General features: G+C 42.5%; 1 protein-coding gene across 12 annotated transcripts in view; it reads right to left on the bottom strand.

The window, feature by feature from the left end:
• MGA (MAX dimerization protein MGA) overlaps positions 1-12,810 on the bottom strand; it is a 174,784-nt gene that overhangs the window by 92,328 nt on the left and 69,646 nt on the right. For 9 of the 12 annotated variants that reach the window (XM_046007124.1, XM_046007132.1, XM_046007133.1 and 6 more), the window contains exons 1-2: positions 10,870-11,018; positions 1,382-2,512 (exon numbers count right to left, since the gene is read on the bottom strand). In XM_046007124.1, the coding sequence (XP_045863080.1) occupies positions 1,382-2,445 (1,064 nt within the window). In that variant the 5' untranslated portion in view covers positions 2,446-2,512; positions 10,870-11,018. Of the gene's footprint in view, positions 1-1,381; positions 2,513-10,519; positions 11,019-12,810 lie in introns of those variants that run through there. The other 3 variants (XM_046007127.1, XM_046007126.1, XM_046007125.1) reach the window with 2 other exon arrangements.

The raw sequence follows: 12,810 nt of genomic DNA, 5'->3' as shown, positions 1-12,810 counted from the left end.
AATACTATATACCTATCAGAATTGCCAAAATCCAGAAAACTGACAACATCAAATGCTGAGAAGGAGGCAGAACAGCAAGTCTCATTCACTACTGCTTGGACTGCAAAACAGCACAGCCACTTTAAAAGACAATTTGGAAATTTTTTACCAATCTAACATACTCCTACCATACGATTTAGCAATCACGCTCCTTAGTACCGACTCAATCTGAAAAACTGACATGAATGTTTATGGGAGCTTTATTCATAATTGCCAAAACTTGGAAGCAACCAAGATGCCCTTTAGTAGGTGAATGGATAAACAAACTGGTACATTCAGACAATGGAGTACTACTTAGCACTAAAAAGAAATGTGCTACCAAATCATAAGAAGACAGGAAGGAAACTTGAATACATACTTACTCACTTAGTAAGTGAAAGAAATCAATGTGAAAAGGTTACATACAGTATGATTCCAACTATATGACATCTGGACAAGGCAAAGCTTGAGAGACAATAAAAAGATCAGAAGTTGCCAGAGGTTGGGAAGGAAGCAATCCTTCCTCAGAGCAGAGGATAAGCTTGAGAGACAATAAAAAGATCAGAAGTTGCCAGAGGTTGGGAAGGAAGCAATCCTTCCTCAGAGCAGAGGATTTTTAGGCCATGAAAATACTATGTGATATTATAATGGTACATACAGATCACTACTTGCCCAAATTTATAGACTATAAAGCACTAAAAATGAACCCTAATGTAATCTATGGACTTTGGATGATTATGATATGTCAGTGGTTTATAAACTGCAACAAATATATTACTTTTGTAGGGGGTGTTGATAGTGGGGGATGCATGTGTGTCAGCAGAGGGTATGTGGGAAATCTCTACACCTTCCTCTCAATTTTGCTGTAAACCTAAAACTGCTCTAAAAAAATTAAGTCTTCAATTAAAAAATAGTAAGTAATGCAAGTTCAAATAAAAAAAAAACAACAGCACATGATGCTATTTTAACATATAAGGATTTTCAGCTTATTTTGTAGTCAACTTGTGGATATTAGCTGTCCGCAGAGTGTTAAATTCTGAAATAGATAAAAGTAAGTTTACTTTGAATCCCTTCTGTGCCTCAATTGTTTCAGTTATGACCTGAAAGTATTTTCCTTTCCCTCCCCCAATTAATGAAGAGTTCTCTCTATATATATTACCAAGGAACAGTCATGCACAATCAACCAAATCCTAAATCTAAAAACTCTATATCTAAATGAGCAAAAGGTCCTCAATCTGAAAAACCATCTAATTTGCCTATAATTGGTATATTTGATACGTGCTTAAGTCAGTAGTCCACACAACCAATGTATTAAATCTAAATTTTTCTTTTTATCTCTAAGAACAGAAAGGCTATTACCTACCTTTCAGAAACCTCTTGTTTCAATTGAGGAACTTCACCAAGGGCTGGATCAATATCCATGAAACCAAGAAAGTCCTGTTTTACACTAAGAGAAGGCTTCTCCAAACACTTGCCTGATGTTTCATGACCCCTCGATAAAGAATCTGAATCAGTTAGCTGTATCTCTGACCCCTCACCTTCTGTAAGACGGACCCGCTGGCCAGGAGAACTGGGAACACTATTCCCTTCCTGGTCAGAGCTGTTCTTTTGCTTTCCATCTCTCTGGGGTTTACTATTCAGCCCATCATCCCGGAAGCCTTTAGCAAATGGATTGTAATCTATTTTCAGCTGGGTAATCTGAATGTTCTGATAAGCTGTTACTGCAAAGAATTCCGTCTGTGGAAAGGTAAAAGTGTGGACACCAGGGCCATTTAACTGTATCACTTCAGTAGCCTTTTCTGCAGGCACCAAATGAAGCCTCGGCAGGTACCGATGCATAGAGTGCAAGATGATATGCCCTTCTTGGTCCAATGTATTGTTGGTAAGTTTGAGTTTATAGAAAGATACTGGTTGATGCATCCAATAATGACCTGTGGAAGGAGATTCTGGATGAATAAAAACCCTCCCCAAAACATGGGGCTCAGCCTTCCCACTTGGTTCCCACCAGCGACCATTCCACTTATAACGATGGTTATCCACAGGAGATATATCCATGACAAGGATATACTTCATATTTGAATCTAAACCTGTTATCCAATAACGACAGTATGGAAACATGCGTCTTCCCTGCTTAGTAAGAATCATCTCTGTGCTTCGATGATAAAATTCATTCCACATACTATTGTTATCCAGAGTGACAGTGATTCCTCCCACAGTACAATCAGCTGGAAGACAAATCTTCCCTTTAGATTTTCCTGGTGATGACACACTGCTAGCCAAAGCACAAGCATCCCGATTAGTAACCAAAATTCCTTGATCAGTTTTGCCATTTCCTGGCTGTTTTAGGATGACAAAAAAGGTAGGTGCTGCTCCTGCCACTGTTCCACCATCTTGATTAGCCAATATAATCTGCTGTTTCTCCTCCATGATTCCAGTGGGAAACTCAGCTGTAAGGTAACTGTAGTCACCACATAGTCACAGTGACCTTCCCAGCCTGCAACAAAAAACAAACAAAACCCTTTCAATCAATAGAATGTTTGTTTTGTTATAAATATAAGAATGATCCTGTTATCCCCAAAATATATTCAACTCTTTGAAGACTTTGCTTCTACCTTTCTCTCACCACTGTAAGGATATTCAGTCCAGAATATTTAATATCTTTTTAAAATTCATTTTAGGGGCACCTGGGTGACTCACTCAGTTACGCAGTCAACTCTTGATTTCAGCTCAGGTCATGATCTCAGGGTCATGAAACTGAGTCCTTCGTCAGGCTGCTTGGGATTCTCTCTCCCTCTACCCCTCCCTCTGCCCCTTCCCCTGCAATCTCTCAGAAAGAAAACAAAAGGAGAGGAGAGAAAGGGAGAGGAGAGGAGAGGAAGAAATAGGAAGATCTCATTTTAATCTAATTACAGTCGACTCCTGAGCAACTCAGGGGTTATTAGGACCTTGACCTCCCCTCACTACACACAGGTGAAAATCTACCTGTAACTTCTGACTCCTCAAAAACTTAAATACTGACAGTCTACTGCTGATGGAAGGCTTACCATAATATAAACAGTTGATTAATATATTTTGTATGCTATATATATTATATACTGTACTTCTACAGTAGAGAAAAATTAGGAAAATCCTAAAAAATAAAACAATCTGCAGTCCTGTACTGTATCAAAAAATAGATAAAACATAGGAAAACCAAACACCTATAAAAATGCACATAATGGGGTGATGGGGAGGGCACGTTTTGCATGGAGCACTGGGTGTTGTGCAAAAAGAATGAATACTGTTACGCTGAAAAAATTAATAAAAAGGGAAAAAAAATAAATAAAAAAAAAATGCACATAATGTCAGAATAAGAGAAATGCAAATGAAAACCATCCTGACACTGTCTTTTACCCTATCACACCAGCAAAAATCAAAATTTGGTAGAGGTGTTGGAAAGGCTGCAAATCAACCAATGTTCGCACCTAACAAGATTCTGAGACTATAAACAACAGAATCTCTATGACAGAGGGCAACATGAAAATATAAGAAGTACAAATGCATATATATATCCTATGAAACATCAGTTCTTCTAAGGCCTTACTTTTTTTTTTTTTTTAAGATTTTATTTATTTATTTGACAGACAGAGATCACAAGTAGGCAGAGAGGGAGGGGGAAGCAGGCTCCCCGCTGAGCAGAGAGCCAGATGTGGGGCTCGATCCCAGGACCCCGGGATCACAACCTCAGCCAAAGGCAGAGGCTTAACCCACTGAGCTACCCAGGCGCCCCCTAAGGCCTTACCTTAAGTATGCACATGCACGCACAGACACACATCCATAAGTGATGCATACAAGATCCTTCCCTGTATTTCTCTGTATAACAGCAAAAGACTTTGGGGGTTTGGGAGAATCCATCAAGAAAGACTGGTTAAATAAATGATGCTACATCTAAAGAATGGAATACTCTGCAGGTAAAATGGATAATGTATAAATATTAGGGACTCCTATTTTACAAGATATGTTAAGGGCAAAATGTTCCAAAGAGCGGTAGATTATGCTACACTTCTTTTTAAAGTTAAAAACAGGGCGCCTGGGTGGCTCAGTGGGTTAAGCCGCTGCCTTTGGCTCAGGTCATGATCCCAGGGTCCTGGGATCGAGTCCCGCATCGGGCTCTCTGCTCAGCGGGGAGTCTGCTTCTACCCTGCTCCCTCTCTCTCTCTGCCTGCCTCTCTGCCTACTTGTGATCTCTGTCTGTCAAATAAATAAATAAAATCTTTAAAAAAATAAATAAATAAAAGTTAAAAACAAAAAGCCAAAGGAAAAAAAAATATATATATATGTATTTGACTGACATATATAGACTATTTGTAAGGAAACAGAAGGAACTAGCATTGTTGGCTGTAACAAGGGAAAACTGGGAGGATGGGAAAACGTGTTCTAAATTTTTTCCCTTGTGAACATATAACCTATTCAAAAAAGGGTTAAAACTGGTTAATTTTTTAAAGTTCAAATGAAAAATCCCCCAAATATTATATGATTTCATTTATATGTAATGTCCAAAATAAATAAATCTGTAGAGACGGAAGTAGATTAGTGGTTGCCATGGGAAGGAGAAAGGGATAACTGGGACAACAGCTTATGGGTATGGATGGGGTTTCTTTGGGAGTGACAGAAATAAAAATCAGTGAAGTGTACTCTTTAAAATGGTACATTTTATGTTATGTGACTTATATCTCAATAAAAAGTTATAAAGAAATCTCAAGGGGTACACCTGGGTGGCTCAATGGGTTAAGCCTCTGCCTTCGACTCAGGTCATGATCTCAGGGTCCTGGGATCTATCCCCACATAGGCTCTCTGCTCAGCAGGGAGCATGATTCCACGCCCCCCCCCCCACGTCCCCTGCCTCTCTGCTTACTTGTGATCTCTGTCAAATAAATAAATAAAATCTTAAAAAAAAAAAAAAAATCTCAGGTTGTTATATTCAACTGATGTTGTTCAATTACCTAAATATTCTACAAATACAAATTTATCTCCAATTAGCTTTTACACAAAAAGGAAGATGCTACATCACTACTCCTGTTTAAGTGGGTCAGTAATTTTGATTAATCAAATCCATCTTTTATTGGTTCTCCTAATTTTAATTAAAAAGTCTAATTTTATTTTTCATCAGAGCTACTGACAAGCAGCAAAAATCATATGATCTGAACTTTTCCTCTTTTTAGAGAACTGACCAAATGAACAACAGCAAAAAAAAAAAACTCCGGAACTTAAAATATTCACAATTAGCCTGAGGGTAATAGATATTTTAAAAGTCAAGACTTCAAAAAAGGTTGGCTGTTTCCTATTATAGCTAGACATTAAAAAAGAAACCTACTTCCTTACACTAAAACACTAATACCCAGTAAAGATTTAAAAAATATTAATCTTCTCTGAGTTGGATCTTACTCTTAAGAGACAGAATTTAGGGTGATTCTTTCCAAAGGCTGCTTCAGGCTTAAGGCAATTGAGCTTATTGTTTCCTAAAACTAACAAGTTTAGGCAACATCTATCAGAGATTGATAAGGCAAAATTTGAACAGACTTAGAAATCAAAATTAAGGGGCGCCTGGGTGGCTCTGTCAGTTAAGCGTCTGCCCTCCACTCAGGGCATGATTTAGGGTACTGGAAGCAAGCCCCACGTGGGACTCTGCATGGCAGTAAGCCTGCTTCAGCCTCTCCCTCTGCCTGGCTCTTCCCCTGCTTGTGCTCTCTCCCTTGTTTGCTCTCTCTCTAATAAATAAATAAAATCTTTTTTAAAAAATCAAAATTAAGGTGACTATAAAAATAGTAAAGCTTAGACAGTTCACAAATACCTCTACAATGGCATATAACTCAAACAATGCAAAATCCTGTACTCAGTTCATAAAGTTCACTTTTTCTCACAAACCACCAATAATTTTTGCAATTATGTAAAACATTCTTTTTAAGTACATTAAAATATAACTAAGGTGGCAAAGAACTAATTGAAAAAAAATTCAGCTACTCCAAACCTATGACTATATTAAAGGGTTCAAAATTTCTTAAACATTATCTTCTATAATAGTAAAATCTTAGGTTTCAGATTACAGGTAAAACTACAGCAAAGAAATTTTAACTAATACTTTAAAAAGCACTCTTAACGGGAACATGAGTGCCTCAATCTGCTAAGCTTTTGACTCTTGTTTTTGGCTCAGGTCAGGATCTCAGGTTTTTTTGTTTTTGTTTTTTTAAAGATTTTATTTATTACTTATTTGACAGATAGAGATCACAAGTAGGCAGAGAGAGAGGAAGGGAAGCAGGCTCGCTTCCGAGCAGGGAGCCTGATGTGGGGCTCGATCCCAGGACTCCGGAATCATGACCTGAGCTGAAGGCAGAGGCTTTAACCCACTGAGCCACTCAGGCGCCCCAGGATCTCAGGTTTTTGAGATGGATACCAACAGGCTCTGTACTGGGCACGGAGCATGCCTAAGATTCTCCCTCTCTCTCTCCCTCTGCACAACCCCCACCAAAAATAAAAAGCACTCTTAAAAATCTATGAAATATCAAAGATTCAACTGACAGAAATCCCATTTAGTGTTACAGAATGCACTGAGTAAATTTTATGCTAACTTCATACATACACATTTCAATTATTCTTTTTGCCTAAACAAAGAAATTAAGTGCAGAAAAGTCAGCCTGCTCTATTTCAACTATGTACAGATAACAAATATACAAACAATGTAAAAATGTGTATGAAGACAGGAAAAAGAGCTTTCAGACTTATGATCTGCATAAGGCATTTATTTATTTTTTTTTTTTTTAAAGATTTTATTTATTTATTTGACAGAGAGAGAGATCACAAGTAGGCAGAGAGGCAGGCAGAGAGAGAGGAGGAAGCAGGCTCCCTGCGGAGCAGAGAGCCCGATGCGGGGCCCGATCCCAGGACCCTGAGATCACGACCCGAGCCGAAGGCAGCGGCCTAATCCACTGAGCCACCCAGGCGCCCCTGCATAAGGCATTTAAAAAAAAAAAAAAAAACCCTCCAAACTATTCCATGAGTTGATGAAAATGCATAAAACCAAAAACCTAACTTATGACCAAAACAATCTCTATTTCTTGAACCCTATACTGCTACTACTATAGAAACAAGAAATTGAATTCTCCCCAGGGCGCCTGGGTGGCTCAGTGGGTTGAGCCGCTGCCTTCGGCTCGGGTCATGGTCTCAGGGTCCTGGGATCGAGTCCCACATCGGGCTCTCTGCTCCGCGGGGAGCCTGCTTCTCCCTTCTCTCTCTCTCTCTGCCTGCCTCTCTATCCACTTGTGATCTCTCTCTGTCAAATAAATAAATAAAATCTTTAAAAAAAAAAAAAAAAAAGAAATTGAATTCTTATTCCATGCCAATCTTTAAGCAGAGTCCACTATAAGCACGCCTACATTTCTGGGATCTATACAGTATCTTAGAATAAGAGGATAGTCAATTCAGCATATTCAGCTACTTCAGACACACAAGTAACACTCTAAAGTCTAAGGCTTTAACCGATTGCAAAAATCAAATGACTTTAGGAAGGGTTAAGTTTCTCATGAAGAAATAAATCTATTCCCAGCAAGATTCTAAAAATACCTTATATTTGGCTCCCTAAAAGCTTTAGGGAAGACCACAGTTTGGGTACACTTACAGCTTAACATTTGAAAAGTCTCACTTCAGCTTTTCAGTATCAAGCATTTATCTATATAACCATAGTAATGAGCCACGGAAGTTAAGTTTAGTAGTGGATGATAAACAACATCCCAAAAAAATCCCATTAGAACATACACACACACACAGACTTTGAGAGAGAATGTTTTCAGATAATGTGACAAGCGCCATAAATCATTACAATTTCAGAGTCCCCATTCTAAATGTCTTTTCACCAATGACCTCTTTAGGAAATGTTTAACTACTAAAGCCATGGCCCTCACACAACTTACAAAATACACCAGTTAGTTTACTAGGTAGTTACCTAATTTAATGATTCATGTACTGCCTTCCTCCCACACTTCCCCCGTCCAAAAAAGCACCCAATCAAAATAACATTACTTTAAAAACGCAGAAATGCTGGTCAACCTATTCTAAATGTTCCCAAAGTTGCTTAAAAGGGGGGGGGGGGCTGTGTGGCTCAGTGGTTAAGCCTCTGCCTTCGTCTCAGGTCATATCTCAGGGTCCTGAAATCCAGCCCCACATCAGGCTCTCTGCTCAGCAGGGAGCCTGCTTCCCCCTCTCTCTGCCTACTTGTGATCTCTGTCAAATAAATAAATAGAATCCTTAAAAAAATAAAAGGTAACATTTCATACAACAAATGTATTACTGTATGGCAGGCACGAAGATGTAAGTTTGCTCCTTAATATAATCACTACAAAAAATAAAAATAAAGACTTACTACAAAAATTTGGTTTAAGTTAAACTAAGTTTCTGAAACACAAAATTTAAGAGAATGAGTTCATCAGAAGGTCGGTATTTACCAATATACAATGGGCCCAGAAATTCAAATAATCTTAAGAAAAACAGAATCTGGGGGGCGTCTGGGTGGCCTAGCCGTTAAGTGTTTGCCTTCAGTCCAGGTCATGATCCCAGGGTTCTCAGATTTAGCGCCCCCGCCCCCCTTTTCAGGGCTCCCTGCTCAGCAGGGAACCTGCTTCTCTTCTCTCTCTGCCCCTTCCCCTCCTTGTGCGTGCGGGCGCGCGCTCTACCTGTGTCAATAAATTAAAAACCTTAAAAAAAAAAAAAAAAAACCCAACTTGGATATAACCAGAAAACTTAACAGCAAATGGTAGCAAAAACAGTAAAATAGCCAACCACCAATTCTTAATCATTTGGTTGATTTTAATAAGTGATACTTGCAATCTATATTAGTAAGCACTTAACTTCGGACCAGTCAACATCCTGAGGGTTTTATAATCACCACAATCCTGTAAAGTCGCGAAATACGTTAGGTTTTAAGGCACAGAACTGCATTTGCCTAAGACGTTAAGTCCCATTCCTTCTCTTCCCAGATACCACCAATTAATGCTAACTCCAGAAGCATTTTCTATTCCTAGGAATGGTCCCTTAACTATAACTTGGAGTAATCAAGCTCTCAGTTTATGGCAGAAACGGCTAGTAATCAAACTGCCACTCTACCCTAGAATAAGTATGGCAAAGTACTCAGGGCACTGAATTTCCTCAAGTCCTAAGCATGTGTTTTTTGTTAGGTGAACTCAACCCACTTAACCCACACAACCGCTGGAAACAGAACCACTGGGAAGCAAGAAGCACCAGCACTGATCCCATACCCTTGTAAGTGAAAAGGCCTCCTGCTAATTCCTGCTAGTCCCCGGGAAGAGCAGTCGCCGTCGACTATCAAGGGCCCAAAATCACCGCTTTTTAACTGCAAAGGTTAGCTAGCCGACAACCACGTGAAAAAATGCCGCAAAGAAAGCTCTTCCGGAGAAGAGGAGTCCGGACAGATCACGTGCCGCCGGCCGGAACCAGCCGAACGCAGGGCGGGATCCAGTCGCATTCTGTTACCGTGGAGACTACAGAACCAGCCACCCAACCCTCTCGGGCCAGCCCCCTTCCCAGCAGTCGTCACGCCGCCTCCAGGCACTTTCCCTGCAGCCTAGCCGCGGCGTCGTGCCCGAAAAGAATAAGGAGAGGAGGCAGTATTTGCCAGGGATTACACCATAGAAGCCTGAGACCTTCACAACACCCACGGGGGCGCGCGGGTGGACTCGAGAGTTCCCTTGCTCCACGTGTCTGCTCCGGCGACGCGAACCCTGACCGTGGTCTTCTCTCAGAGAAGGCTGTACTTTGGTCATTCACGTTGTTCTGCCGTCAGTCACCCTCCTTTAAGACCTCCTTCACGCTACCCAGCTTGCACCCTCCCCAGGAAGAGGCAACCCCAGGGTTCCAAAAGCAAGACAAAAATCTTGACGGGGAGACATTACCACTCTCCACTCACAGCCCAGTTTGAAATGATCTCTAACTTCTCCATGCTCTTCGCATAGATCCTTCAACTTTCGTTAGTGGTACTCGAATAGACTGTTATATCCCAGTCCCACCTACCACTGAGGGCAAAGACCTCCTTGACAATTTAACAGACGCGGGAAACCTCATAAACGGAGAACTAGTCAAAGGCTGCCCACAGAGGGAAAAAGAAAATAACACCTGCTCTTCCCACCTGTTTTCCCCGCCCTCGTTTCTGCACTTACTAGCCACCGGTCCTTTGTTTACCAAGTTCCCACTCCTGTGTGGCTCACTTCCTCGCCCTCCTTCTTTATTAAACTCACGCGCGGTCCTGCCTCAAACAACTTGCCCGGAAATTACATGCTAAAAAAGACGTTTACACAGGTGTCAAAACGCTACACACAGCTCCTTAAAAAGCGACGTCAGCACCGTTTCCCTCAGAGTTTTGGAACCCGGAGACCTGAGCTCTAAAATGCAAAGCGCACAAGCGCAGCTCTCGACCTAAAGCCCCGCGCCGCGCTGAAAGTCATCACGCGGATCGTACCATGCGGTGCGGCACCCCACGCACGCGAGGGCAGGGCCGCGCCAAGGGCGCTTCTCACCCCGCCCGCCTCGTGGCTTCTCTTTCTGGCGTCGATGTTCCCAGTTACTTCGCTGCGCGACGCGGAAGTGAGGCCGGGGCCGCGCGCGAGGTGACATGCGCAGCCTCGCTCCGGGGGCCACAGGCGCGCGCCAAAGGCAGCCCCGCGCAAGGCCCGGCCTGGCCGGTGCGTGCGAAGATCGCACAGCGGAACGCTTCTCACGCTGTTCAAATCCACAGGCGCTTCAAACTCTCAAAAAACTCTCTTCGGGCCAGTACTAAAGCGACGCCCTCCACCCAGGCCCGAGAGTTACCGTGCGGGGCGTGGTCGGCTTCACCCGGAGTCCTTCACATCCCGCTGGGGGCGGGTTATTCTGTTCGGTTCGCACACCGTGTGTCCGCTCCAGCTGAAGAGCCTGCGCGCGCACCGGACGTCCACGTCACCGCGCACGCGCTCCTACCCGCTCAGAGCCCGCCGCGCAAGCGCAATAGGAGGCGCGAGCAGCGCCTCCCTCGCCCCTCCCCCAACACCAGGAGGCCAAACGGCCCGGGAGCAGCGACAAGACCCTTGGGACCCGCCCCTGGAGCTCAAGCCGCTGCTTTTCCGGGTCCAAGAAACCGATAAAAGCCTAATGAAGCTTCCAGAATCAAGAACGGCGAGGGAGGAAGAAGGCACCCCAATTCCCTCACCCTCGCGCACGAAGGCTTCGTGAAAACTGTGAAACCTTTGCCCGCGGGCTTTCTCAACTGTGCCCTCCACCGTTTCCCTCGGGCTCCTCAGCGGCCCCGCCCCTGCCGCACCCAGTCCCACCCACATCTGGCTCCACAGCCCCGGGGGCTTCACCAGCTCGTCAAATGAATCCGCGATCTTCCTCTCCAATGTGCTGTGGGTTTGGATTGCGACAGACCGTCGAGAAACCTTGAAGAAAAGATTGAGAGACGGGTGGTCGAGTCTGCAACGTCCACGATCGAAGAACACTAGGAAAGTAGGAAGGAGACCGAAAACTCCACTACCAAGAAGGAAGGGAAGAAGAGTTGCCATTAACTTGCCTGACAAAGATGAAAGATGTCCTAAAAAAAAACAGTAAACCGTGATAACAATTTTTTGCACGACAGAGTATTATCTAAGCTTTAATGCCCTGATCCTGTGTTTTCAATTTTTGTTTATTCAAGATATTTAGGCTATGAAGTGCAAAGAAAAAAACTGCTGAATATTATGTCAGGCAGTCGCTGAACAAATTAATGAATAGTATTTCTCCCAACCAAACATCAAAAATTATTTCTTCCTACCCCTTACCAGCTGCTCCTTCTTCTGAACTGCTAAAGTCAAGTAGTAAAAAGGGACAGTTGTTTAAAATGAGAAAGAAAAGAGGCGAAATAGAAAGCAAAATTGTGGTCCATGTTTCCAAACTGTATTCTTTCAACTCTTACAAGAATTAGCAAATACTGAGAAGTACTCATTGCTTGGTGATCTAATACAAAACACTATATGAAGGAGAATGAGGGGATTGAAAGAAGGGAGCCAAGAGGAAGAGACTTAACCAACAGGATTAATCAGAGCTGGACCAGAAACATATTAGGAAGAAGGGTCTTGTTTCCCTTCATTCTGCTCTTCCTCTGCCACACCACGGGAAGAAAGTGTGATGGAGTTATAGTATGGACTGGAAAATGTGTAGGCTAAAGGTCACAGACTTGTGAAAATGCTCTGAAACCCCCATGCAGGCACTGTCAACAAGAGCATCACCAGTGCAACAAATGAATAATATCCAAAATCCTAGGCAAAACTGAAAAACATCAATTTCTTTAACACCTTCCTCCTCTTCCCTGACACCAAAAAACCTTTTTTCCTGCCTTGTCAAAATCTCCCACCTCTTCCAAGAATGCTTTCCTCTTAAGGGGCTAAGGCTTCCTCACACAAAATTAAAGGCAGAATTGTGCTGACACTGATTCTAAGATGTAAATGACTGATGACTGCTTAACAAGCATACCTAGTGGTAGTTGCATCCCAAAGACGTTGAAATAAAATCTCTCACTGGAGAATCTCAGAGGACACCTTGGAAGACAGGGAGATTGGAGATTTTCTTTTGCTACTCTTCCCCTACATCAAGCAAACATGAAATGCCAGATCTTTTAGAACCACCACCAGGGGCTCTTGATTTCCACTCATGTCATGATCTCAGGGTAGTGAGATCGAACCCCACATCTGGCTCTGTGCTCAGCCAAGAGTCTGCTTGGGATTTTCTCCCTCCTTCTGC

Source organism: Meles meles, chromosome 6 (genome assembly GCF_922984935.1).
Source record: "Meles meles chromosome 6, mMelMel3.1 paternal haplotype, whole genome shotgun sequence".
NCBI lineage: Eukaryota > Metazoa > Chordata > Mammalia > Carnivora > Mustelidae > Meles > Meles meles.
The sequence above is the reverse complement of the archived record's forward strand: the minus strand, read 5'-3'. Positions and strand labels throughout refer to the sequence as shown.